Source organism: Mesocricetus auratus, unplaced genomic scaffold (assembly GCF_017639785.1).
Source record: "Mesocricetus auratus isolate SY011 unplaced genomic scaffold, BCM_Maur_2.0 Super-Scaffold_100007, whole genome shotgun sequence".
In the NCBI taxonomy this organism is placed as follows: Eukaryota; Metazoa; Chordata; class Mammalia; order Rodentia; family Cricetidae; genus Mesocricetus; species Mesocricetus auratus.
Window position 1 is genome coordinate 32,611,831 of NW_024429191.1, and position 26,255 is coordinate 32,638,085.

The 26,255-nt window shown below is 42.9% G+C and overlaps 1 protein-coding gene across 2 annotated transcripts; it reads left to right on the plus strand.

The window, feature by feature from the left end:
- The first annotated feature begins 1,237 nt into the window (after positions 1 to 1,237).
- On the plus strand, positions 1,238 to 11,395 carry Zcchc10 (zinc finger CCHC-type containing 10). 2 transcript variants are annotated; one of them, XM_040748613.1, is made up of 5 exons: positions 1,238 to 1,253; positions 4,904 to 5,209; positions 7,924 to 8,082; positions 8,912 to 8,953; positions 10,353 to 11,395. In XM_040748613.1, the coding sequence occupies exons 2-5, from the start codon at positions 5,169 to 5,171 to the stop codon at positions 10,615 to 10,617; spliced, it is 507 nt and encodes a 168-aa protein (XP_040604547.1). In that variant the 5' UTR covers positions 1,238 to 1,253; positions 4,904 to 5,168; the 3' UTR covers positions 10,618 to 11,395. The 2 variants fall into 2 exon arrangements, with proteins under 2 accessions (XP_040604547.1, XP_005067970.2); XM_005067913.4 differs by lacking the exon at positions 1,238 to 1,253 and adding an exon at positions 1,270 to 1,356.
- The last annotated feature ends 14,860 nt before the right edge of the window (positions 11,396 to 26,255 follow it).

Sequence of the window (26,255 nt, forward strand, 5' to 3'; positions counted from 1 at the left end):
TGTACATCCTCGTTTCAAGAAACAAAAGAGCCAGAGGGTGAAGGCACACACCTTTGTACCTGGGAGGCAAAGGCAGGCAGATCTCTATGAGTTTGAGGCCAGCCTGATCTGCAGCCAGAGCTGTTGCTACAGAGAAACCCTGTCTCAAAAACTGGGTGTGGGGGGAGAAAGAAGGAAAAAGAGGGAATTAATTTATTGTAATGAAGTTATGGTGATAATTTAAGAATCAAAGGACAGAGTAGCCAGTTTAGGAAGGTCTATTTTTGTTTCTTCAGCTCTTCAGCAAGTCAACCTCTGTCTATATTTCTGCAGACAAGCTCCCTTGCATTATTTATTTATTATCTATCTTTGGGTTGTTAATCCCGCCAATGGAGAATAATACCACTATTACAGTTGTAAAAAAAACAAAAGGGTCAAAATAGCCATTTAAAAACCATGTCCAGCCGGGCATTGGTGGTGCATACCTTTAATCCCAGCACTCAGGAGGCAGAGGCAGGCGGATCTCTGTGAGTTCGAGGCCAGCCTGGTCTACAGAGCAAGTTCCAGGACAGCCTCCAAAACAATGCAGAGAAACCCTGTCTCGAAAAAACAAAAATAAATAAAATAAAAACCATGTTCTTTCCCTGACCCTTTTATTCTATAGACCAGGCTGACATTGAACTCCTAGAGATCTGCCAGCCTCTGCCCTGAGTGCTGGGATTAAAGGCTTGTGCCACCAGGACATAATTTTGTTTGTTTTCTTTTCTTTTTTGAGACAGGATTTCTCTGTGGAGCTCTAGCTGTCCTGGCACTCGCTCTGTAGACCAGGCTGCCCTGGAACTCACAGAGATCTGCCTGCCTCTGCCTCCAGAGTCCTGGGATTAAAGGTGTCGTCGACCACTGCCCTGCTTTAATTTTTTTTTTCCTGAGACAGGTTCCTTATATAAAATAGCCTCACTGAGACCAGCCTGGCTCTGCTGCCAGAGTACTGAAATTAAAGGAGTGGCCACTGTTGAAACTCCGCCCTTATGCTGACCCCACCCCCTTACGTCATGCAGGGCATACACAGTTATGGCTACTCACGTAGGACTGTTGACTGTGGTTCGTGTCTCATTACCCATAAACTTAAAATAACAGTTGTTCCCTGACCAGGCTAGGGTCCCCCCAGCTCCCGTACGGGTACCTCGAGGATCCTAGACTCCAAACCAGCAGCCCACATTCCATCCACCCGAACCTGGAACCCTCCATCCAACAGCCACAGCAGCTATGATTCGGTAAGGAACCCCCTCTCAGTCGGCATAAATGTTTCCCTGAACCCAAAGGATTGACCGTTGAGACGTTGAGCGTCCTGAAACCTTTTGGTGTTCTCAGAAGCAGGTGGGGGAGGTGGGGGGTGGGAGGGGTGGGGGACCGACTGAAGGACACGACCTTCAGACCCTTCTAGCCTGACAATCACTTCTGGTTCCATTTCTCTTGGAGGAGTCCCAGTGTTAATCGTTTCCGCTCTTTCGGCAGCTTTTTCTTAACTGCGTTTTGTTTCCAAGCCTTCGGCGGCTTGTCACTGCCTTCCAACCCTGGGTCCTATATCCGGCAGTTTTTCTTCAGCCCTGGCTAGACTCTCGGGCTGAAGAGCTCTGAAGAGTTGATTTTGCCAGTTTTTCTTCTTTTTTTGCCTCACCCATGGGTAACAAACCAGCAAAGGAAGTCAGCCGATTCGCTCCACTGGGATACCTCCTAGAAAACTTAAAATCCTTTCATTAATGCCATTCGTTAAGACTCATTTATCTCAGCACTAAGAAACGGCCTAGATATTCCTTAGATGACGAGTCTCCTTGGCCACCAAACGGCTCTCTGGATCCCGATAGTTTATGGGACCTCTCTACTGCAGCAAGGGGTAGATGGAAGGGGAGTTATCTTTTTTTTTTTTTTTTTTTTTGGTTTTTCGAGACAGGGTTTCTCTGTATTGTTTTGGAGGCTGTCCTGGAACTCGCTCTGTAGACCAGGCTGGCCTCAAACTCACAGAGATCCGCCTGTCTCTGCCTCCCAAGTGCTGGGATCAAAGGCGTGCACCACCAACGCCCGGCAGGAGTTATCCTATGTCCATGCTTTCCTCTACCTCTTGGCTAAACATTCTCTTTCTTCTCTCTCCTTCATCTCATTCTTCTAGCTATGAAAACTAAACCTGAGGATAACCCCACCAATCTAGACCCCGCTGATGAGCCTCCACGGATTCGTTCCCAATCTTCGGCTAAACCTTCTAATTCTTCTACCCCCTCCTTCTTCTTCCTCTTCCGTTTCTCCTCCAGCTCCCTTCTCTCTGGAACTGGGATGCTCCACAGATTCATCTCTCCCCCCTACCTTTACTCCACCAACCACCCACTCTCGAACTGCTATAGGCCTTTGACCTGTCAAAGTCTACCCAGGCGAGAAGTGGCCTGGGTGCATAGCCTGGTCAAGGTCCACGTCCCTTTCTCACTATCAGAACTTTCTCAGACACGACAGAGACTAGGTTCCTATACTTCTAACTCCACTGCTTTCATAAAGGAGTTTCAGTACATCGCTCAATCCTATAGCCTTACTTTTCGTGTTATATTCATGATTTTAACTAATAACCTACTGCCTGAGGAACGTAGGCAAGTTTGGGGGGGCAGGCTAGGGCATAGGCAGAGGAGGTTCATCAACCTATTGGGGCAGAGGCTGTTCCAGATCAGGAGCCCCAGTGGGATTATAATAAATACCTCAGGGGGAATTTTGGCTAGAGATCAGTTTACAACCTGCCTCATGGCTGGTCTACATAAGGCTGCCCTAAAACCAATTAACTATGAAAAGATTCTAGATGTAGTTCAGGACAAAATGGAAAATCCCTCTCAGTTCCTAGAACACCTTACACAGGCCTTCTTACAGTACACTAACTTAAACCCAGAGGGGACAGAGGTAAGACAACTCCTTATGACATTTTTTTCTCAGAGCTACCCTGACATTAGGGCTAAATTAAGCATCTAGAGCTAGGACCCCTAGCCCCACAGGCAGAGGCTTTAAGAGTGGCTTTCAAGGTGTACCATAGGAGAGAGGACAGGGCCCTTAAGAACAAGCACCAGATGCTGGCCAAGACTGTCCAACCAGCCTCAATGTCTGCCCGGGATCTCCTGACCTCCAGGGCTTGAGGACAGAATAGTCCATATTTCAAATGTGGTCAGGAAGTCGATTGGGCCCGGGCTTGCCCTAATCCCCGTGAACATCACAAAATACCAGGAAGGGGGCCACTGGTCAGTGGACTGTCCCCGTGCCCCTTGTGGCAGGAGGACATCAGATACAGACCACCCTGTAGCTGACTTCCTAGCCCTGGCCATGGATGATAAAGAGTGAAGGGGCCTGGGCTCTCTTAACCTGACCACTGTCATCTCTGACAGGAAGCCCCGGGTAGACATTAAGGTATCAGGGCAATCCATCTCCTTCCTTTTGGACACCACATACTCAGTCCTGAGGAAGTTTTGGGGACCCACCTCTCCTCGTCTCCTCTCGTCGTGGTAGGGGGACAGCCTTACTTCACCACTTAGCTGTATATTCAGGGGAATTCCCCTCACTCATTTGTTTTTGGTTATACCAACTTGTCCTGTGCCCTCACTGGGGAGGGATCTTTTAGCCAAGGTAGGAGTTTCTATTTCTTTTGCTCCCCACATTCGACCAACTCCAGCCTCACCAGCGACTCCTCTCTTCCTCCTAGCCACCTACCCTGTGGCTCCCAGTAAATTGTTTCCTCTACCAGCCTCTCAGGTAGACCCCAAAGTCTGAGACACCCAAAACCCTTCTGAGGCTAGGCACCAATCCCCCATTGTCATCCAGTTACAGGACCCCTAGAGGTACATCACTCAAGTCCAGTACCCACTCCCAGTCCAGAGCCTTAGGGGACTTAAACCTATTATCTCTCACCTCCTAAGTAAAAGTTACTTTGTCCTATATCCTCACCCCTATACTGGCAGTTAAAAAACCTAATGAGACCTATAGCCTGGTTCAAGACCTCCGGCTCATTAATTCTGCAGTGGTCCCCCTCCATCCTGTGGTACCTAATCCTTACAGACTTATTTTCACTATCTCTTCAGGGACCTCTCATTTCTCAGTTTTGGATTTTAAGGACGCCTTTTTCTCTATACTCCTCAACATTCAATCTCAAAATATCTTTGCTTTCACCTGGACTGACCCTGACACTCACGCCTCCACACAGCTCACCTGGACCTTTCTACCTCAGGGCTTCTGGGACAGCCCACACTTATTTGACCAGGCTCTAGCTTCTGACCTACTCTCTGTCTCTCCCCAAATCTAAGCTCATACAATATGTAGTTGATATTTTACTTTGCAGCTCATCCTTAGAAGTTAGCCAGACTGACACCTCCGCTCTTCTAAATTTCCTGTCCAGTAGGGGCTATAGAGTCTCACCTTCTAAGGTCCAACTGTCTACTCCTCAAGTCACCTACTTGGGACTAACCGTCACCCCAACTCACAAAGCTATTACCTTAGACAGGAAGAACCTAATCCAGTCTCTTGCAGTTCCTTCCACTAAAGAGGAAATCTTGTCAGTTTCTAGGAATAACTGGCTTCTTATGCCCCTGGATCCCCTCCTACTCTCTGCTTTCTCGTCCTCTATATGAGGCAGCTCTTGGCTCTCCATATGAAGCCCTCCTTAACCCTGTTACTAAGCCCTTCAGAAACTCACACAGGCTCTTCTCCAGGCCCCAGCCCTTCATCTTCCAGACCTAACTCACCCTTTCTCCCTCTACTACGTGACAGAAAAGGAGGAATATACCCTTGGAGTTCTAGGTCACCAGTTAGGACCTTCCTTTGCACCCGTAGCATGTCTGTGGAAACAAAATAACAGCCACCAAAGCCTGGCTCTTTTGTTTTGAATCAGGGTCTTACTGTTTTCCAGGTTGGCCTTGAACACATAGCAATCATCTTGTCTCGGCCTCGAGAACGCTGGGATTACAGGTTTTCTGAACACTAATTTCACCCTTCAAGGCCCTAAATCATACTCATACTAAACACATTTGATATAACACACAAGCCAGCGGCCAGCAATCACCTCTGTTGGGATAAAACCGTCGGGCTCCGCCCACGTCCGCGGAGGTTTGAAGGCCCCGCCCCATCCTTCGGAGTTTCCCAAAAGCCCGTGCGGCAGGCCCGGCAGCTCCAAGATGGCGACTCCCATGCATCGGCTGATAGCTCGCAGACAAGCGTAAGTGAGACGCCCAGTGGGGTCTGAGGGAGGGCTGTGGGTGTGGAGACGCCAGTCCGCTAGTTAGTGAGCTGGCACGGGCTGCGGGACTGAGCGCGCTCGGAGAGTCCGAAGTTAATCAAAGGGTTGTTCGTTGTGTGGTTTATGTTCCTCTGTCCGTCCCACACTTTTGTCAAGGGTAGCCTGGATACTTGATCCCACACCTTCGCTCCCGAGGACCGAAACTTCTCCCACTTCTCCCTTTGCAGCATTTCCGGTCTCCTTCCTATCGCCTTTCCTGGAAACAAGCCTGTCTCCAAAGCCTTTACTCTTTTCCCATCTACCGTCTCACTTTCTACGGTTCTCTCCTTCAGCAAATGATTGTTTTAGTACCTACTACTCCATGCCTTTTTTTTTCCAGTGGAGAAAAATGTTCGGGACAGGATGCTTATGTTCTAATTGTGGAACCAGTTGATCCTCTGAACAAGTACATTTGGTGCTTTTAAAAATCTTTGCAGGAAATAAAAGGCTGCGATGGGAATACGGGAAAGACTTCAAATTAGTTGGACTGGAAATGCATTACTGGAGAGGTGACATTTCAAGACACACTGAAAGGCATAGGAAAGACAGAGTCACCAGAGGGCTTGGGAAAAGAAACGCTAGACAGTGGTATAATTGCTTTAAGGTTATGAGAACTTTTTAAAGAAATAAATAAACAAATAATAAATAGATAAATAAAAATCTCAATCTGGTAACAATTTTGTTTAGGAAACTTGATAGCTTTTAACAAGCGAACACTTCCTTTAATTTCCTTTGCTCCTATTCTTTATTTTTTATTTTTTATTTTTTGGTTTTTCGAGACAGGGTTTCTCTGTATTGTTTTGGAGGCTGTCCTGGAACTCACTTTGTAGACCAGGCTGGCCTCGAACTCACAGAGATCCGCCTGCCTCTGCCTCCCGAGTGCTGGGATTAAAGGCGTGCGCCACCAACGCCCGGCCTCCTATTCTTTATTTTTGATTGGTGTTTCGAGACAGGATCTTTCCGCATAGTCCTGGCTGTTCTCTAACTCAGAGATCCACCTGCCTCTGCCTCCCACGCTGGGATTAGAGAGGCTTGAGCCACCACCCGCGGTAGCCCAAGACCCAGCACTTAGTTCAGGTTAGCCTGAACTGCATATCTAGTTCTAGGGCATTCAGAGCTGCATGCTGAGACCCTGGCTCAATAAACAAATAAATAATAACAAAAACCTTAATTTTAAGAGTGCTAAATTAAGTTGCTAGGGTCTCATTTCACCCTTTTTCTCTTAAACTGGGTCTTTTGGATCCAGACTTAGGCAATTTCAGTGACAAGATGGCTTGTTTCGTTTTGTTTTTTGAGACAGGGTTTCTTTGTAACAGCCTTAGCTATCCTGGAATTCACTTTTGTAGAGCAGGCCGACTTGGAACTCAGAGATCCACCTGTCTCTGCCCCCTGAGAACTGGGGTTAAAGACGTGCTCATTTTAAAATAAAACCTTACAGCAGGACGTTGGTGGTGCACACCTTTAATCCCAGCACTCAGGAGACAGAGGCAGGTGGATCTCTGTGAGTTCGAGGCCAGCCTGGTCTACAGAGCAAGCTCCAGACAGCCTCCAAAACAATACAGAGAAACCCTGTCTTGAAAAACAAGAAAACCCTTCTAGCATTGTTAAGTTTACCCTCTGTGTGGCCATGTGATAGTGGAATGTTCAGTTTCTCAAACCTATGAAAAGTTATGTGAAACTGAAAGGAAAATACTGCTTATGAATCTAATACCTGCTTCTTTGGGGGGGGGACATTTGAGACAGGGTTTCTCTGTGGCTTTGGAGGCTGGCCTGGAACTAGCTCTTGTAGACCAGGCATGCACCACCACTGCAGGGCTACCTGCTTGCTTTTAACTTTCTTACTTTTGATGTAAACTGTGATTTATTAGTTATAAATCTGAGTATTGGGCCAAATGTGATAGATAATGCTTTTAGTCTCAGCACTTAGGAGGCACAAACAGGTGGATCTCTGTTGAGTTCAAGGCTAGCTTGGTCTACAAAGCGAGTTTCAAGACAGCTGGGACTTTTAACATATAGAAACCCTGGTGTGTGTGTGTGTGTGTAGGAATGGAGACCAGAGGAGTTTTTAGGGTCAGTTCTTTGCTCCTTCCACCACACAGATTCAGGGATCCAACTCAGATCTTCAGGCATACAGGAAGCACCCTTACCTAACCAGCTATCTCCCATCCTTAAAAGTGTTTTAACAATAATGGGTTAGCGGTCTACCTTAGTGGTAGCATTTGCTCCACGTGCATGAAGGAGGCCCTGAGTTTAATTATCTAGCCCTATGAAGAATAAAGTAAAATAGAAATCTGTAATTATCCTTTGCATTCTGAACTAAAAATGTTGTTCTGATTGTATCATTACTGGAAAGCAAAAACAATTTTTGTTTTTATGTGTTAGTTTTGCTTTGAGACAGGATCTCAATCTGTAGCTTAGGTTAGCTTTGAACTCACAGCCCTTCTCCTGCTTTAGCCTGAAAAGTGAAGGATTACAAGCATGAAACACCACACTGGGTTTAAAAGAGCCAAGATTTGTTCTGTTAATCCCAGGTTGCATGCATTGATCCGCATAACTCTACTATTTCTGTGTCTATTAGAGTAAACATCACTTTATACTTTATGCCTTTTTAGGTCAGAAAGTGTCACAAGATAAAACTTGTTTATTTTTTGTAGTGAAGCCAATAAGCAACATGTAAGATGTCAGAAATGCTTGGAATTTGGACATTGGACTTATGAATGCACAGGAAAAAGAAAGTACCTCCACAGGCCTTCAAGAACAGCGGAGCTGAAGAAAGCTTTAAAAGAGAAAGAAAATAGATTGTTGCAGCAAAGGTAAGTTTACATGTGGTATCCAGAGGAAGTTACCCAAATATTTACATAATTAAGGGCTGAAAAGTTTTGTTATATTATTAGCTGAATTTTTTGTTTATTTTGGGTTTTGGACATTGTCTCACTATGTAGCTCAGACTGGTCTCAAGTTTGCAGTCCTCCTGACTCAGTGTTCTGAGTGCTGGAATTGCTACCAATCCGGCTTATACTGGTATTGGTTGATTTTAATGAATGATAACTGTGTCAGGCATTATACTGTGCTTTTCACAAGTGTTAGCATATCTAAACCTCCAATCTGTACTTGTAAGATAGCTGTTAACCCACTTGTGTGCTCACACACGAGCTTGTGCATCTGCCTGTTTCATGCAAGCTCACTGGACTGCTCTTCATGATGTTAAGGAATACAGTCTTGAGGTTCTGTGGGACTTTTTGTTTTTGTTTAAACAGTAACTAAAATTTGGGTTAAATTTGATTTTGTAAAAGAATGAAATGACCAAGTGTAATTCTAGGAACTCAGATTACATCTATTGTGCTTTTGTTTGCCTGACTTGTTCAGTAAGTAGTTCAAGCTCTAAACAAAGAAACAGATTTGTGTGTTCATTTATCTTAACTACTAACTGGCTTTGATGTATACAAGTTAAACTGTGTTGTTAAGCAACAAGTCAACCATATGTACTGCCCGTATCCTGTCCCAGGAAATTTCAGTTGATTATAGAAAGAAAGCTTGTACCCTTGAGCATATGTAATGAAGAACAGAGTGTTCTGAGGCTGGCAGAGGCTTCTAAAGTCACTCTTATTAATAGGAGCTTTTGTTCTCCTTTATGTCCTTTAGCATCGGAGAGACTAATACAGACAGAAAGACCAAGAAGAAGAGGTAGGTGTGGCTTCCAGTGACACTACCTGGAGGGAGGAAGATGGGGTCTGAATTCTTGGTTTGCAATTCTTAATTATTGTGTTTTCTAATACTTTCCTCTTCTTTGGAATTTATTAGCTCCTTTTTTTGTTTGTTGTGTTTTTTTTGTACAGTGTTCTAGAATCCTTATACCTAGTCTAACAAACTCTTACCAAAAATTTGCTAAAGGGTACTGGGAAAACGTCTTAGTTAAGTATTTGCCATGCACGTGTTTAAATAGCTAGGTGCAGCAGTGGGGTTCCTACAACCACAGTGCTGGGGCAGTAGAGATGGGTGGATCCTGTGAGTTACTGAGCACCCAACTCAGCGGAACCAATGAGTTCCAGGTTCAATTGGAACCTCTCAAAAGTATAGAACAAATGTTTTTGTTAAGTCTATGCATGGCTGCTCTTAATATAGACTCCTGGTAGGCTTGGAGCTGGCTATGTAGAACAGGCAAGCCTTGATCTCAGAGATCTGCCTGCTTCTGTCTCCCCAGGTTTAAAGGTGTTTTCCACCATGCCTGACTTTGTCGTTTTTGCTTGTTTTTTTTTTTTAAGATTTACCTATTTATTATATATGTATATACTGTTCTTCCTGCATGCCAGAAGAGGCACCAGATCTCAATTATAGATGGCTGTGAGCCACCATGTGGGTGCTGGGAGTTGAACCCAGGTCCTCTGGAAGAACAGCCAGTGCTCTTAACCATCTTCCCAGCCCTTTTTCTTTTTTAATTGTTTGGTTTATTTTGATTTTGAGTTATTTTATTTACATGTATATGTAGAGGTGCTTCTGGATGTTAGAAGGGGGCATTGGATCCCTTGGAACTGAAGTTAAAGGGGTTTTTGAGCTGCTCGATTGGGTGCTGGTATCCAAATTCCAGTCTTCTGACAAAACAGTAAGGCTTCTAAATGCCAAGCCTTCTCTTTAGCCCTTGTTTTATTTTCCGAGACTAGATCTCGCTCTGTACCCTACGCTAGCCTCAAACTCTTGGTGATCCTTCTACTTCAGCTTACTGAGTGCTAGGATTCCAGACTTGAGCCACCATTCCCTGCTTTTCCTTTGTTTTTCTTTCTATTTGTAGGGGACAGATTACCTTACTGTGTAGCAGAACTTCTGATCCTCCTGTCTCTACCTCCTGGGATTACAGGCATGTGCCAGCATGCTCAGTGTGACATAGTGTGGAGGTATACCTTGTGAACTCCAAGAGCTGCTCAAGTGTTGGAGAGCTTGTAAAGAGGGGAGGCACACGTTACAGCAGTTAGGCGACCTCCAAACATCTGGGCCGAGAACTAGTGTGCAGGCCCTCAGCATGATGGCTCTTAAGCACTATGTTAAATGCCAGCTTCCCATGTGTGCATGCTTTGTGTAACTTGAATAGGTCTAAGAGTGTCACGAGTTCCAGTGCCTCTAGCAGTGACAGTTCTGCCAGTGAGTCTTCATCAGAGAGCGAGACATCTGCCTCATCCTCCTCAGAAGACAGTGACTCGGATGACAGCCTCTCTAGCTCCTCCTCATCAGTTTACTCCTCCTCCTCTTCCTCCTCCTCTGACTCAGACTCGGACTCCAGCACCTCCAGTAGCAGCAGTTGCAGTACAGAGAGTAGTTCAGATGATGAGCCGCCAAAGAAGAGGAAAAAGAAATAGGATGCTCTCCATTGGACTAGTGGACCAAAAACATCAGTGTGATTCACACTGAAAACTGGGAACTGAGAACATACTCAAGCAAGCAGGCTAGATGGTCAGCTTGTTAGAATTCAGACCTTTCTAAGTATTCGCCATTGTACAGAATATTAATAAAAGATATATATGCATTTATTTTAGGAATGAATGAATATTGTGTTCTTTTTGTTTTTGTTTTTTCGAGACAGGGTTTCTCTATGTCTTTGGAGGCTCTCTTGGAAGTAGCTCTTTGTAGACTAGGCTGGTCTCCAACTCACAGAGATTTGCCTGCCTCGGCCTCCCCAGTGCTTGGATTAAAGGCTGAATATTGTGTTCTTGCTATTTTTTTTTAAGTTGGGGGTCTCTGTTTGTAGGTCTGGTCAGCCTGGAACTCACTATGTAGAGGAAAGCTGGCCTTGATTTCAGGAGATCTGCTTCTGCTTCTTCTAGTGCAGGGATTAGATATAAGTGTAACCATCTCAGCTTTTGTTGACTTTTTTGTTTTTTTGTATTTGAAGTGTATCTGTAGAACATAAAGCTGAAAACCAGGAAATCTGTTTCAATGATGTCATTTTTTTCTGCCTATGAAATGAATGCCTTATGTGGGTATGTGTTAAGGTGTGTATAGGACAGGTGTTGAAGATACTGCATCAGAAGATCAAGGAAGGAGTTGCTCTTTTTTGCTGTGTTAACTATGTGTGATTTGATACATTGTTATTATAAGTGTAGCTTTCATACTGTTAATAAATGTGCTCTATTTTTATGTTTGTGCTCAGAAAATTAATCTGATTTTTCTATCCTGAATATATAAATTCAAGGAACCTAATAACAGTACATTGGAATGATGTTAAGTTTCAAGTTTTTATGTTTTTTGTTTAAGATTTATTTGCATGTGTATCATATTTGTGTGAGAACATCTGGAGGCCAGAAGAGGGCATCACACCCCCATGACTGGAGCTATAGGCTGTTGGAAACTGCTATGTGGGTGCTGGGAATCAAACCTGGGTCTTAGCATGAGCAGCAAGTGTAAGCAAATCAATGCAATGTGGATTCATATTTTTATTAATAGGAGAAAGCACTTACAAGCTGGGAGATCAGAAGTGTGGCAGGCTTTCAAGAGAGGTTTTCCTTTTTCCTTAAATATCTCACCTGTGCCCATCCCCTGTCCACGCCCAAAGGCTCACCCTTACAATTCCCCTTTTAGTCTAAATAAAAGATTTAAACTTGATACAAAAAACATATACAACATATATACATAGAAGATGATAAGCAAGTTATAATCTACTTATGTCTTAAACTAACATATCTATCCCATCTAAATCCTAAACTTATCTGAAGGGGTGCCCAGGTCTTAACACCTCCTTCCAATCCCAACCCTAAAATAATTGAAAACTAACTTTAACAGGTGTAAGATATCCTGTAATATCAATAGTAGGGAAAGGGGGCATAGTATTCTCAAAATTCTGAATTTCATTTTAACAATAATAAACATCAGTTAAGGACAGGTGTGGTGTATACACCTTTCATTCCATCATTTGGGAGGCAGAGGCAGATGGATCTCTGAGTTCAGGCCAGCCTGGTCTACTTAGTGAGTTCTAAGACATCCATGGCCTACATAGTGAGATCCTGTTTCAAAAAAATAAATTAATACATTAAATTAAAAATCAGTTAAATAGTGGAACTGGAGAGACAGTTTAGCAGTTGAGAGGGCTTTCAGTGGTCGTGAGCACTGGAGTTCTGACCCTGGTGCCTACATAACAGACTGCCTGTGGTCCTCTAAGCCTGACTTTGGGGAAGATGCAGATATAGGGGCCTCACAGGAGCCTCCTGGCTTTCAGCCTAGCTAAGTCTCTGCCTTAGAGGAACAGTTAGATAGATGGGGGACACTTGACCCTTTGTGGTCTCTGCACACACATAAGTGAAATCTTTTTAACAATTGAATTTAAAAGTTAAGAAGCAGGGAATGCAATTGGTAGAGTGTCTAGCATGTGTGAGGCCTTGGGTTCAAGTTCCAGCTTCACATTAACCAAATGTGGCGATGCCAACCTGTTAACCCAGCACTATGGAAGAAAATCGGAAGTTCAAGGCCATCCTTGGCTTTCAAGATCAGTTTGAGGGGAAGCAGGGATGGCACAGGCCTTTAATCATAGCACTCAGGAGGCTGAGACAAGTAGATCTCTGAGTTTGAAGACAGCCTGGTCTACAGAATGAGTTCCAGGATAGCCAGGGCTACACAGAAACACTGTCTCAGAAAAAAAAAAAGAGAGAGAGAGAGAGAGAAGATATTACCAATATCAGGCATAACAGGTAACATTACTACAGATACCACAGATATTAAAAGGAACTGGGGGAATGATACCGTGAACAGCTTTACTCGTTAAATAATAGTACAAAATAGTTTTTCTATTTTCTTTTTTGTGAGGTTGCTTGGGAAGCTTTATTGGGAAAGGGAAAGAAATAAGGGAAGGGAAGAGAGAGAGGGGCGAGAGAAAGAGACCTGCCTTCTCAAAGAAATGGCAGAAAGAACAATATTTCTTTTTTGTTGTTGGGTTTTTTGTTTTGTTTTTGTTTTTTTGTTTGTTTTATTTTTGGTTTTTCTAGACAGGGTTTCTCTGTGTAGATCAGACTAACCTCTAACTCAGAGATCCGCCTGCCTCTTGCCTCTCCCTCGTAAGTGTAGAGATAAAAGGCATGCACCATCATGCCTGAAAATTGTTTTTCTTAGAAGATGTCTGTTGATATTACCCCCTGTGATCTTGAACTGATAGGCTCAATGTTTCTCATATTACCTCCTGTGATCTTGAACTGATAGGATTAAATGCTTCTCATTCCTCAGTCTCCCAAGTAGCTGGAACTACAGGTATGTTCACTTGGCCCTAGAAAATGTCCTTGAAAGATGATCGAGACTGACTAAAAAGTAAATGGATAGCCAAACCGGGTTGTAGTGGTGGCGCACGCCTTTAATCCCAGCACTCAAGAGGCAGAGGCAGAGGCAGGCAGACCTCTGTGAGTTCGAGGGGGTTTAGGACAGCCAGGGCTGTTACACAGAGAAACCGGGTCCTGGGGGGAAGGGTGGGGAGAGACAAAAAAAAGCAAACAAAGGTGGGCGTTGGTGGCGCACGCCTTTAATCCCAGCTCTCAGGAGGCAGAGGCAGGTGGATCTCTGTGAGTTGGAGTCCAGCCTGGTCTACAGAGCTAGTTCCAGGACAGCCTCCAAAACCACAGAGAAGCCCTGTCTCAAAAAAAAAAAAGCAAACAAAAAAAGTAAATGGATACTAACCTATATTAAACTCAATTTATAGTTTAAAACCTTAAACATGAGCTCCATTTATTAAATGTGGTTTTGGATTTTAAAGTTTATATATATATGCATACATATACATATATATAAAGAGGAAATAAACTTTGAACTGAACTGAGAGTAATAATGTACATAGGGTGTGCATATACATAGGGTGTAGTTGTAGATAAGGAAATAAACTGAACCAATGTAAAAGACTGCTATTCACAGATTGGTTCCCTGCCCTTGTGTAATTGCTTTAAATCATTCTAAAGATATGAGAGAAACTGCTGCCAAGGTAGTTTAGTGACTCTTTTTTTCCCAGGCATACATTATCTTATGTAATCCTTTCCCATAACTGAATCAGGGCTAATCTATGTGAATAGACTGGAACATAGGTGACAGGACATGCCATGGTAGGCACTATAACTTCTGCCTTGCCTCTTAAAAACTCTATAGGATAAACCAGTCTCTGAGACATGATACCCAAGCAACCATGTGGAGCCACCTCCTTGCAGAAGTGCTGAGCCTTCTCGCCAGCACTGACTCCTCAGGAATGTCAGAATGGTGGGAACCATGCCTTTGATGGTGCTCAGTGAAGCTCTGATAACTGTAACCTAAGATCCCAAGCCAGACCTCAATTCCTGACCCACAGAAACTGTCAGATGATAAATACTGTTTTGATTCATTCATGTTTGTTTTGTTTTTTTATTTTTTTTAAGACAGGGTTTCTCTTTGTATCCCTGGCTGTTCTAGAACTCACTCAGTAGAACATATTCAGAGATCCACCTGCCTCTGTTTCCCAAGTGATGAGTGTCACCACTGCCTAGCAAATACTGTTATTTTATGCCTCTAGGCTTTGAGTAATTTGTTATACAATAATTTTGCTTTGTTTTGCTTTTTCAAGACAGGGTTTCTCTGTGTAACAGTTCTGGCTGTTCTGGAATTTGCTTTGCAGACCAGACTGGCCTCGAACTCACTGAGATCCGCCTGACTCTGCCTCCCATGTGCTGGGATTAAAGGCGAGCGCCACCACTGCCTGACAAGCAATAACTTTTTAAAAACCTAATGTTTTTTTTTTTTATTTTGAAGTTCATGGTTGCTGGAAAGCCACATTCAGGTTTCTGTTCAAAATTTTTCTGTGAAAGGGTTCTCTTTGCCAATTTACCTCCTTTGATTCAATTCCTTTGCCTTGATTTTCCCTCATTTATATTTGACTGTCTGTATGTGACTTAGTGTGTGTGTGTGTGTGTGTGTGTGTGTGTGTGTGTATGTGGAGAGGTGTTCACAAGTGTGTCTTCTCCATTAATATGGCTATTCTGTTTTATGAAGATAAGGATTTAGCTTTGCTTGATCCTGCCTCTGAGGCCTGGAATGTTACCTGACATATAAAAACTCAATGAATCAACTGTTGGATTAAGGCAAAATACCAGCATTCATATTTGCCTTAGTGTTGCTTGGGTTCTTAGTTGAATGAGGGAAGCATATAGGCTGTGAGCTTGTGGGAACTGACACTAAATGTTGACATTAGAATCCTTATAACAAAATTTTTGCTTTTATGTTTTGAATATCTTTTATGTCAATAGATTTTTTTTTTTTTTGGTTTTATGAGACAGGGTTTCTCTGTATTGTTTTGGAGGCTGTCGGTCCAGCCTGGCCTCGAACTCACAGAGATCTGCCTGCCTCTGCTTCCTGAGTGCTGGGATTAAAGGTGTGCGCCACCATCGCCCGGTGTCAATAGGTATTTTGCTTGCAGGAATGTCTGTGCCCTATTGATGTGCCTGGTGCCTCTGGAGGTCAGGAGGGTATCAGATCCCCTGGAACTAAAGTTACAGTTTGTGAGCCTCCATGTGGATGCTGGGAATTGAACCCAGGTGCTGTGTAGGTGTAGTCAGCGCTCTTGACTGAGCCATTTTTCCAGCCCCCAATTTTTTCTTTTTAAGAAATGGAAAATAGAGCGTGCCAGTAGTGGTGGCATATGCCTTTAATCCCAGCACTTGGGAGGCAGGGGGATCTGTGAGTTCCAGGCCAGCCTGATCTACATGGCAAGTTCCAGGATAGCCTTAGTGATACAAAGAAGGTCTCAAAAAAAAAAAAAAAAAAAAAAAAAAGAAAGAAAGAAAGAGAGAGAGAGAGAAATGAAAAATGATTCTCTTGGTAGAGTAATTTTGTAGCACCCATGAGGACTTGGTTTTGATCCCCAGCACCTCTTAAATGGAGTGCATTATTGAGTGATATAGGCAAGAGTTCAGGGTTATCCTTGGCTACAGAGAGTTCAGGAACCATATAGGCTCCATAAGACCATCTCAAAACAACAACAACATTGTTTACAACTGTATTTTCTGTTGATTCACATCTCTTCAAAGAATATTGTAATAGCCTGTAAACTGGCCTTTGGTGATCCCTACCCCTGACACTTTTCAGCCTCTCCCAGATATGACTGACTTATGCAACCAATAAAATGAAGATATTGGAAATTCTTATGGAATAGCCCATCATAACTGAATTTCTTTTGTTGGTTTTGTGGTTTTGTGGTCTCTATATCCCTGGCTGTCCTAGAACTCACAGAGATCCTCCTGTCTCTGCTTCCCAAATGCTGGGATTAAAGGCGTGCCCCACCATTGCCTGGCACACATGGTATATCTTAATATGGGCAGGCCAAGTTCAGAAGAGTCCTGGCAGAGTAGTTAGTATAGTATTTTCATAATATGTAATGTAACCCATCATTGTAGGTAATTCACTTGAAATAGCTTTTCATTGTTTTTTTTTTTTTTTTTTTTTTTTGGTTTTTCGAGACAGGGTTTCTCTGTGGCTTTGGAGGCTGTCCCGGAACTCACTCTGTAGACCAGGCTGGCCTCGAACTCACAGAGATCCGCCTGCCTCTGCCTCCCGAGTGCTGGGATTAAAGGCGTGCGCCACCAACGCCCGGCTTCATTGTTTTTTTTTGTTTGTTTGTTTTGTTTTTCATTTCTTTAAGACTTGGTCTCATGTATCAATAGAGAATGTTCTTAAACTTTTGATCCTTCTGCCTTTACCTTCTAAGTACTTGGGTTATAGGCAAGTACCACCACAGTCAGTGTTGGGGGTGGATCCCAGGGTCAGTTTGACCCCATCCCCAATGCTAGAACTTTCCAAACTTAGCTACATTCCCTAGCTCATGAGATTTTATGATTAATTTTTATTTTATTGATCTATCATCAACTTAATAAATTGATGGGTGGATGGTACTGGAACTGCTCAGGTGTTTTTACAAAGAAAGTGTCAAGCTTGAAACGACTGAAGAATTAGCCAGTAGGAGTAGTCTACATGGAATAATCCTTGTGAGAATATTTGCCAAGTTAAGAAAACACTAACTAAAGCCGGGTGTTGGTGGCGCATGCCTTTAATCCCAGCACTCGGGAGGCAGAGGCAGGCAGATCTCTGTGAGTTCGAGGCCAGCCTGGTCTACAGAGCGAGTTCTAGGACAGCCTCCAAAGCAATACGGAGAAACCCTGTCTCAGAAGAAAAAAAAAAAAGAAAGAAAGAAAACACTAACTAGCTTGTCTTTAATTCCAGCACTCAGGAAGCAGAGGCAGGCAGATATCTGTGAGTTAGAAGCCAGCCTGGTCTACATAGATAGTTCCAGAACAACTAAGGCTGTTACACAGAGAAACCCTGTCTCAAAAAACTAAAACCAAGCCGGGCATTGGTGGCACACGCCTTTAATCCCAGCACTCGGGAGGCAGAGGCAGGCGGATCTCTGTGAGTTCGAGACCAGCCTGGTCTACAGAGTGAGTTCCAGGACAGCTTCCAAAGCCACAGAGAAACCCTGTCTCGAAAAACCAAAAAAAAAAAAAAAAAACAAAAAAAAAAACTAAAACCAAAACCAAAACCAAACCAAACCAAACCAAAACAACAAAAACCCCACTCAGTTCAACTCAAAAGTGCAGTGTGCTAATATGTGTTTTTATTTGTTGTTTTAGTTTTAGTTCTCTGTGTAGCCCATGCTGGCCCAAAACATGCAGCAATCCTCTTGCCTCAACTCAGCTTCTCAAATGCTGGGATTACAGGTATGAGATCACCATGCCTGGCTAAGATGTGTTACTGTTGATGATATCCGACAAATTGTTTTAAGCAGAAAAAGCTTAACTGAACAGATTTATGAAACATTTGGTAGCAAGGCATGTAAAGGTTTTAATTATGTGTTACTAAACAATAGTACTGACAGTGATCTTTGAGTTCCAGAATGTTTTGTTTCTTTTCAGAGAGAACGCTCTGGGTCAGGGAGTATAAACCTGTAATCCCGCCTGGCGTTGGGCACACGCCTTTAATCTCAGCTCCCGGGAGGCAGAGGCAGGCGGATCTCCACGAGTTCGAGGCCAGCCTGGTCTCCGTAGTGAGCTCCAGGACAGTCTCCAAAGCCATGGGGAAACCCTGTCTTGTAAAACTAAAAAAAAAAAAAAAAAAAAAAAAACAAAAGAAAAAAATAAACCTGTAATCCCAGCAGTTGTGAGGTGGAAGCTGGAATATCAGGAATTCAAGGCCAGCCTTAACTACATAACAAGTCTGAAGCCAGCATAACTGCATGAGACTCTGTGTCAAAAACAAAACAAATCTCAAAGAAACAAAAGTGATAAGGCTGAGTATACCCTGCTTTATCTATCATACACAGTTGGATGACACAACAGCAGTAAATTATTATTGGGATCGTCTGCACTTAAGGCAAGGGAAGGGTAGATTTTTAGTTTTCTTTATTATTAGTTTACATGTGATGTATGTGTATGTGGGCTCAAATGCCACAGGATCATATGGGAATCATAGGAAACTGAGTTGTTCTTGTCCCAGTCTTACGTGAGTTCTAAGGATGGAACTCAGGTTTCCAGGCTTGTTCAGAAAGCACCTTTATACAATGAGCCCTGTCAACATCCCTAAAATAGAAAATATGAGCCTATGGGGGCAATTCTTATTTGATCCGCTACACAGAGACAGGTGTAGCCCTTGCTGGCTTCAAACTTGCTATGTGGCAGAAGATGACCTTGAACTCCCGATCTACCTGCCTCTGCCTTTCAAGGGCTGGGATAGAAAAATCACACTATCATGCTGTTTGTGAATTCCATTTGTTGGAGTAGAATAAAGGTAGAGCTTACTGTGTTCATCCTTTGCTTCCCTTTGCTGTTTTGTGGCACTGGGGGTCATACAGTGGGTCTTGTACATTGGATGCGACGGCTTCACTGAGAGCTGCATCCTCAATCCGGTCTTCTCTATTTCCCCTCTGTTTCGACCTGTGCAGTTCAGCTGTATCAAGTCATTCATGGCATCCCCAGACCATCGTCTGTCTCTGGAGATCTTTCCACTTTGCAAACCCAGACTCTATACCTCTCCAGTCACAGCAGCGGTCGTTCTGTTTTTGGTTTCTGCGAACTTGACTCTTCTTACTGCCTCGGCTAAGTGGAAGTAAGCGGAGGTTGTTTTTTCTGTGGCTGGTTTATTTCATTTGCATAATGTCTTCACATTCACCCATGTGGTTGCACAAGTCAAATTCCTTCCTCTTTTAAGGTTGAATGAATGGTAAAGCATTGTATTGTGTAACACACTTTGTTCATTCATTTACCCAATAGTAGACACTTGGTGACTCCTCTTTAGCTATTGTAAATAATGTGACATCTGAAACTCTTAGGAGAACTACCACACCGCTGTTACTGGACACTAAATAATTGTGGAAAATTAGCTTCTGCTGACGATGGGATCTCATTTTTGTTTTTTTTGTTTTTTTGTTTTTTGTTTTTTTTTGGTTTTTCGAGACAGGGTTTCCCTGTGGCTTTGGAGGCTGTCCTGGAACTCACTTGGTAGACCAGGCTGGTCTCGAACTCACAGTGATCCGCCTGCCTCTGCCTCCCGAGTGCTGGGATTAAAGGCCACAAACACCTGGGATCACATTTTTTAAGGACTTCTGTCTACAAATCAAAATATTTCTTTATGAATCTTTTGCTGAGAGGATGTCATTGTAGCAGCCAATCAGTTTGAATCATAGTATCGCTGAGTAGCCGCATATGCTTCTTTAACAGTTAAAACAAGATATGTCCTGTGCAACACACTTGTGTCAGGCTTATCTGCAGAACTCATGCTATGGTGTACATAGTCTGCTTTGGACTTCAAGCATAAAGGAGGTGGAGGGTGGAGAATCAGACATTCAAGGTTATTGGGAGCTACATGATGAATTTGAGGCTAACTTGGCCTACATGAGACCTTGTCTAATAGAATCAGAAAAATAACATTCTAGCTATATGATTAAGAATCTCTCATCTTGTTGGTTTGTTTTTTTATTTTTGTTTTTGTTTTGTTTTGAGACAGGGTTTCTCTGTGGCTTTGGAGGCTGTCCTGTAACTAGCTCTTGTAGACCAGGCTGGTCTCGAACTCATCGAGATCCATCTGCCTCTGCCTCCGGAGTGCTGGGACTAAAGGCGTGTGCCACCACTGACCGGCTCTCATCTAGTTTTTAAAGATCTGTATTTTTATTATTCTTAATTATGGATAGGTGTATTTATCTGTATGAAAGCTATTGCCCTCACCCTTCACTTCAAGGTACTCTGGAACTGGAGTTACAGATAATGAGCTACCTGGTATGGTTGGCTGGAAAAGCAGACAGTACTCTTAACCACTGAGCCCTCCACCCCTTTTTTTTCTGATCCTTGGACCAAACAATGATGTGAATCCAAAGAAGACTGTAAAATGGAATTATGTATCTAAGTGGAAGCATATCAAATGGAAATATGTCACATGTGGTTTCATGGACTTAGCCCCTTAGCCAGTATTTCACTCCAGTGTTGGCCGACTGCTGGCTGACTGGTTTATGGCTCATTATTTTGGTACTTAAGAGGTTTCCTGTTTGTTTTATGACTAGTCTACCGTTCATATACACACTCAAAAACTTTTAACTGCTTCCATGTTACTCCTAACCTCTGAGCCATCTCACCCAGATCCTCTCACCCAGTTTTTAATTGGAGTTGATCACTTTTCCATGTATTATGTGCTGATAGAGAAGAATCTAAGAGAGTTGGAAAATTGTCTTTCAAGCAAGAGGTATGCTCAGCATTGTATGCTAGAGGATTAATAGTAGATATCTGGTGACTTATTTTTGTATGTAAAACTATTTCAAAAGCAAAATGCAGAAGTTGTCTATGCTCCTGTGAATAACCAGTCACCCGTGCTTCTGTAAGCAACCCTAAATTAACCTCATTAGGTCTCACACCACCTCCACCCCCCACAGGGCCATGAAAATAAGAGGGGAGACTAGCTGGGAAGAGAAGTCAATTAGTGAGAAGAGAAGGGTGACAAAAGAGGGCATATAGGTGAATATGATCAAAATGTACTATTTCCATGAATGAAAATGTCACAGCAAAGTCCATCATATATATCATTAATACATGCTAATTGAACTACAGGACCGAGCATGTAGCTGAGTAGGTAGAATGCTTGCCTAGCATGTAGGAGCCCTGGGTTACAGCCCCAGTGCTTCAATGGAGAGTAGAGGTATACAATACTCACTTGTAATCACAGCATTCTGGAGGTGGAGCAGAAGTTCAAGGCCACCTTCAGCCACAGTTTGAGTTTGAGCTTGAGCTACATGAGATCAGAAATAAAGACAGAATGACAGAGAGAAAGAAAGGAAGGAAGGAAGAAAAAAGAAAGAGAGAAAGGAAAGGAAAGGGAGGGGAAGGAAGAAAGGAAGACTGAACAATCCCATTTCAGTTCAGCATGATAGGATATTTGAAATCATTTTTTCATGTGTGTGTGGGGGGGTACATGTGCCACAACACGTGTGGAGGTCAGAGGACACTTTGGGAGAGTCAGTTCTTTCTATGTTCACAAGGGTGGGTTCCAGGGACTAATTTCAGTTTGCTAGACTTTGTCAGCAAGCTCTACCCATTGAGCCATTTTGTTGGCCTTCCTTTTTGTGGTATTTTTTTGTGACAGGATTTTGACCCATGACCCTGACTGGTCTCTTACTCAGTATACTCTAGGATGGTCTCATATAGCAATCCTCCTCTCTCGGTCTCCTGAGTACTGGGATTATAGGTATGAATGAACCACCTCTCTAACCTTAAAATTACTTTTGCTGATAGGAAACATTTGCTTTGAATCATAATTAGTGACACGTTTTCACCTAGTTAAATACTATTTCATTTTACTATGATAATACTGAATTACCAAATTTAATTAACTATCATATTTTGTATTTATCAATACAGATTTTATGCAACTGTTCACACTATATATAATTAACTGCATAAAATACTTGATTTTGAGGGGTAGTGAGTGGTATTATATGCCTTTACTCCCAGCATTCAAGAGGCAGAGGCAGGCGAATCTCTGTGAGTTCAAGGCCAGCCTGGTCTACAGAGTGAGTTCCAGGACAGGCTCCAAGGCTACAGTGGAAACCCTGACTTGAAACAAACAAACAATCCTTAGTTTTTCCACTTGGCTTTAAAAGTTTAAAATATTTCAAAGTAATTTCATGCGTGTGTGTGTGTGTAGTGTGCACATGCCTGTGTGGTCAAAGGAAGGTGCCGGTATCATTTTCAGCCTTCTTATTTAGAGGCACGGCCTCATGTGGCACCCAAAGTTCGTGTTTTGGTTGAGAGCCTAAGCATTTAACAGCTAAGCCATCTGGCCCTGGTGTTTGTGCTTTTAAACTAAACTGGCTGGTAGCCAGCATGCCCCCAGAATCCTCTCAGTCCACCTGTCTCCATGCTAGGATTACAGACATCAGTGGGACCATATTTGGCTTTGATATGAGCTCTTGGATCTGAACTTCCATCTTTATGATTGTACAGCAAGTGTGCCTGAGTTAGCTCTCCAGCTCCTGTAAAAGATTTTAGACCCAAAGTGCATGGTGATTCATGCCTGTAATTCTGACACTTTCCAGGCTTAAGAGGATTGTCATGAGTTTGAGGCAAGCCTGGAGTACATAATAAATTCCACTGAGCTATGAAACGAAACCCTGTCTCAGAAAGATAAAAAATAAAGTTGACTATACAATTCACCATCACAAGCTTACACACATTAAATAAATAAATAAAGCAGTAAAAAATTAAAGAGATAATTTTGGGCCTGCAAGATAGACTGCTCAGTGGCACTTGTTGACAAATCTGACAACCTGAGTTCAATCCCTGGGACCCACACGGTAGAATGAGAAAACAGACCACTGCAAGTTGTCTTTTGATCTCCACACATATATACACACACAGATAGGCACATAAAATAGATTTTTTAAGTTGCCCCCAGATTTACTGAAAACATTACAGAATAGATTGAAGTAGCTCCATGTGGTATTTTAAAATGCATCCCAACTGTGGGCTGAGTGACCTGCAGGTTGGAGACTGACAAAGTCATTCTGGCATTTCCTTGGAGTCAGGAAACTACCTCAATTATCTCCTGATCCAGGACTGAGACCTCAGGATCAGAATTATCTCTTTCCATCCTCCTGCATCCTGATAGAGTTCTCTCTCTCTCTCTCTCTCTCTCTCTCTCTCTCTCTCTCTCTCTCTCTCTCTCTCTCTCTCTCTCACTTGACCTGTCTAAATCCACTTCATCAGATGCGTGAAATAGCCAGCTATCTTATTGCAGAGTTTTTCTTTTTTCATAACTTGCTTATTTTATGTGTACTAGTTTTTGCCTGCAGATATTTCTGTGTGAGGGAGTCAGATCCCCTGGAACTGGAGTCACAGACAGTTGTGAGCTGCCATGTGGGTGTTGGGAAGTGAACCCAGGTCCTCCAGCCAGTGTTTTCAACCATTTAGCCATCTCTGCAGGCAGTCACATTGTGAGATAATGGACATGCTGATATGGAAGTGGTTACCCAGGCTCACACAGTATTTCTCGCTTGTGACTCAGGCTGCCTTTTTCACAGTTCGTAACTCAGGCAGCAGCAATTTTTATTATGACTTGTTTTGTTTTTAAAGAATAAAACTTGTAGAAGAAAAAGACACTACTGAGTCTCAAAAAAGTAATGATAGCAAAAAAAAAAAGTACTAAAAATCTTAGGCCTTTCAGAAAAAGTTGCTGACCCTGATGACTAGATAAAGATAACAGAAACAGAGAAAAGGTCTGAAGATAAGATCTGTGTCACCTCTCAGAAACCAGAAACAGATGAAGGAGCTCATCAAGTGAGGGTGAAAAGCAGAAATCAGGCATAGGAAAGAAACAACAACAAAAACCTCACAGGCTGTGGTACTGGGACAGGACCAAGAGAAAGGAAAGGGAGAGCTGGAGGGAGGAAGGAGAGGAATTGAGTCCCTTTCATCTGAGACTGCCTGAGCCTCTCAAGGGCTGACAGTCAAGTATTTTGTCACAAATAACAAAATTCACTATTGATATCATGTACATAGAGACAAAATTCTTTTAAAAATCTTTTAATTAATTTATTTCTTTTTTTGGAGCAGAGTCTCACTTTGTATCCCTTGCTGTCTTGGAACAGGCCGACCTCAAACTCATAGGATCCTCTGCCTCCTGAGGGCTGGCAGTTATTTGGTAAGCCTTAGTAAATAAGAGAGTTAAAACAGCAGCAACCGCCGGGCGTTGGTGGCGCAAGCCTTTAATCCCAGCACTCGGGAGGCAGAGGCAGGCAGATCTCTGTGAGTTCGAGACCAGCCTGGACTACCAAGCGAGTTCCGGGACAGCCTCCAAAGCCACAGAGAAACCCTGTCTCGAAAAACCAAAAAAAAAAAAAAAAAAAAAAGAAAAAAAGAAAAAAAACCCCAGCAGCAACCATTTTTTTTTTTTTTTTTTTTGGTTTTTCGAGACAGGGTTTCTCTGTGGCTTTGGAGGCTGTCCTGGAACTAGCTCTTGTAGACCAGGCTGGCCTCGAACTCACAGAGATCCGCCTGCCTCTGCCTCCCAAGTGCTGGGATTAAAGGCGTGCGCCACCAACGCCCAGCAGCAACCATTTTTTAAGGCCTGATCTCATGTAATGTTTGAGTTTAACTTTATTTCTTGGCTAGCTGTGACCTTGTAATTTTCTGAAAATCTCACAATCAAGATTGCAAACTTTATGATTAAAACACTCTGAACTGTGACCTAGTATGGTAAGGATTCCCCAAACTTCTGTGACCAATGGATTATTTGTTTTTAGATTTTTAAACTTTTTGTATGGTGTGTGTGATTGAATGTTCTGCCTACACGTATGTCTGTGTACTACATACACGACCAGTGCCCATGAAGGCCAGAAAAGGGTGTTGTCCCTGGAACTAGAGTGACAGTTGTGAGCTGCCATGTGGGTGTCTGAAACCAAACCTGAGTCCTTTACAAAGAGCAGCAAGTGATCTTAATGGTTAAGACATTCTGCAACTCAGGTCTGTAGCTTAATCTTATCAGCTTCTACCCATATCCTTAGCACCTCAGGAACAGACCTAGGATCTGATTAACTAAAAGAAACAAAGTTTCTTAGAAACCTTTTTAAAATGTATCTTCAGAAGCTGACAAGATTGTATATGTGGCCATTGATAAAAACACTTAAAGCTGACATGGCTGGGTACATTGTAATCCTAGCATTTAGGAGGTAGAGGCAAAAAGGTTAGGCGTTCAGGACCTGCCTGGACTGTATTAATAGACTATTTCAAACAAGCAAAAACTTTTCTCAATGAATTCACTAACTTGACTCTGAACTGACTCATCCTGAAATTCTCTTTTCTGGGGGGAGGAGACAAAGGTGTATGTCTCATGTGCCCTTGAATTTACTCTATACCTGAAAATAATCTTAAATTCTTGATCCTTGCCAGGTCATGATGGAACATGCCTTTAATCCCAGTACTGAAGCCAACCTGGTCTACAGAGCGTGTTCCAGAACACAGAAAGCTACATAGAAAAACCCTGTCTTGAAAAACCAAACAAATAACTCTTAACCCTTTTACCTCCACATTTGAGTGCTAAAATTGTAGGCATGCAAAGTCATAGTTGTTTTGTACAGTGTTGGGGATGGAACCCATGACTTTCATGAGAGGCAAGCACTCTTCTACCAGCTGAGGTACATCCCAATCTCCTGAACGTGTTCTACATAATGAAATCCTGAGTAGTGTAGTCAGAGCTGGTGATGGTATATAGATGGTATATAGCCAAGTCTACATAGTAAAACCTTGTCTCAAAACAAACAAAAAAAAGGAGTGGTAAGTAAGACTGGAGAGATGGCTCAGTAGTTAAGAGCACTAACTGCTTTTGCAAAAAACTGAAGTTCAGTCCCCAGCACCCACATAGGGCAGCTCACACCCACCTGTAACTCTAGGAAATCCAATAACTTCTTCTGGTTTCTGGAGATGCTGCACTCATCTGCACTAACTCCACACAGAAACACACACACACACACACACAC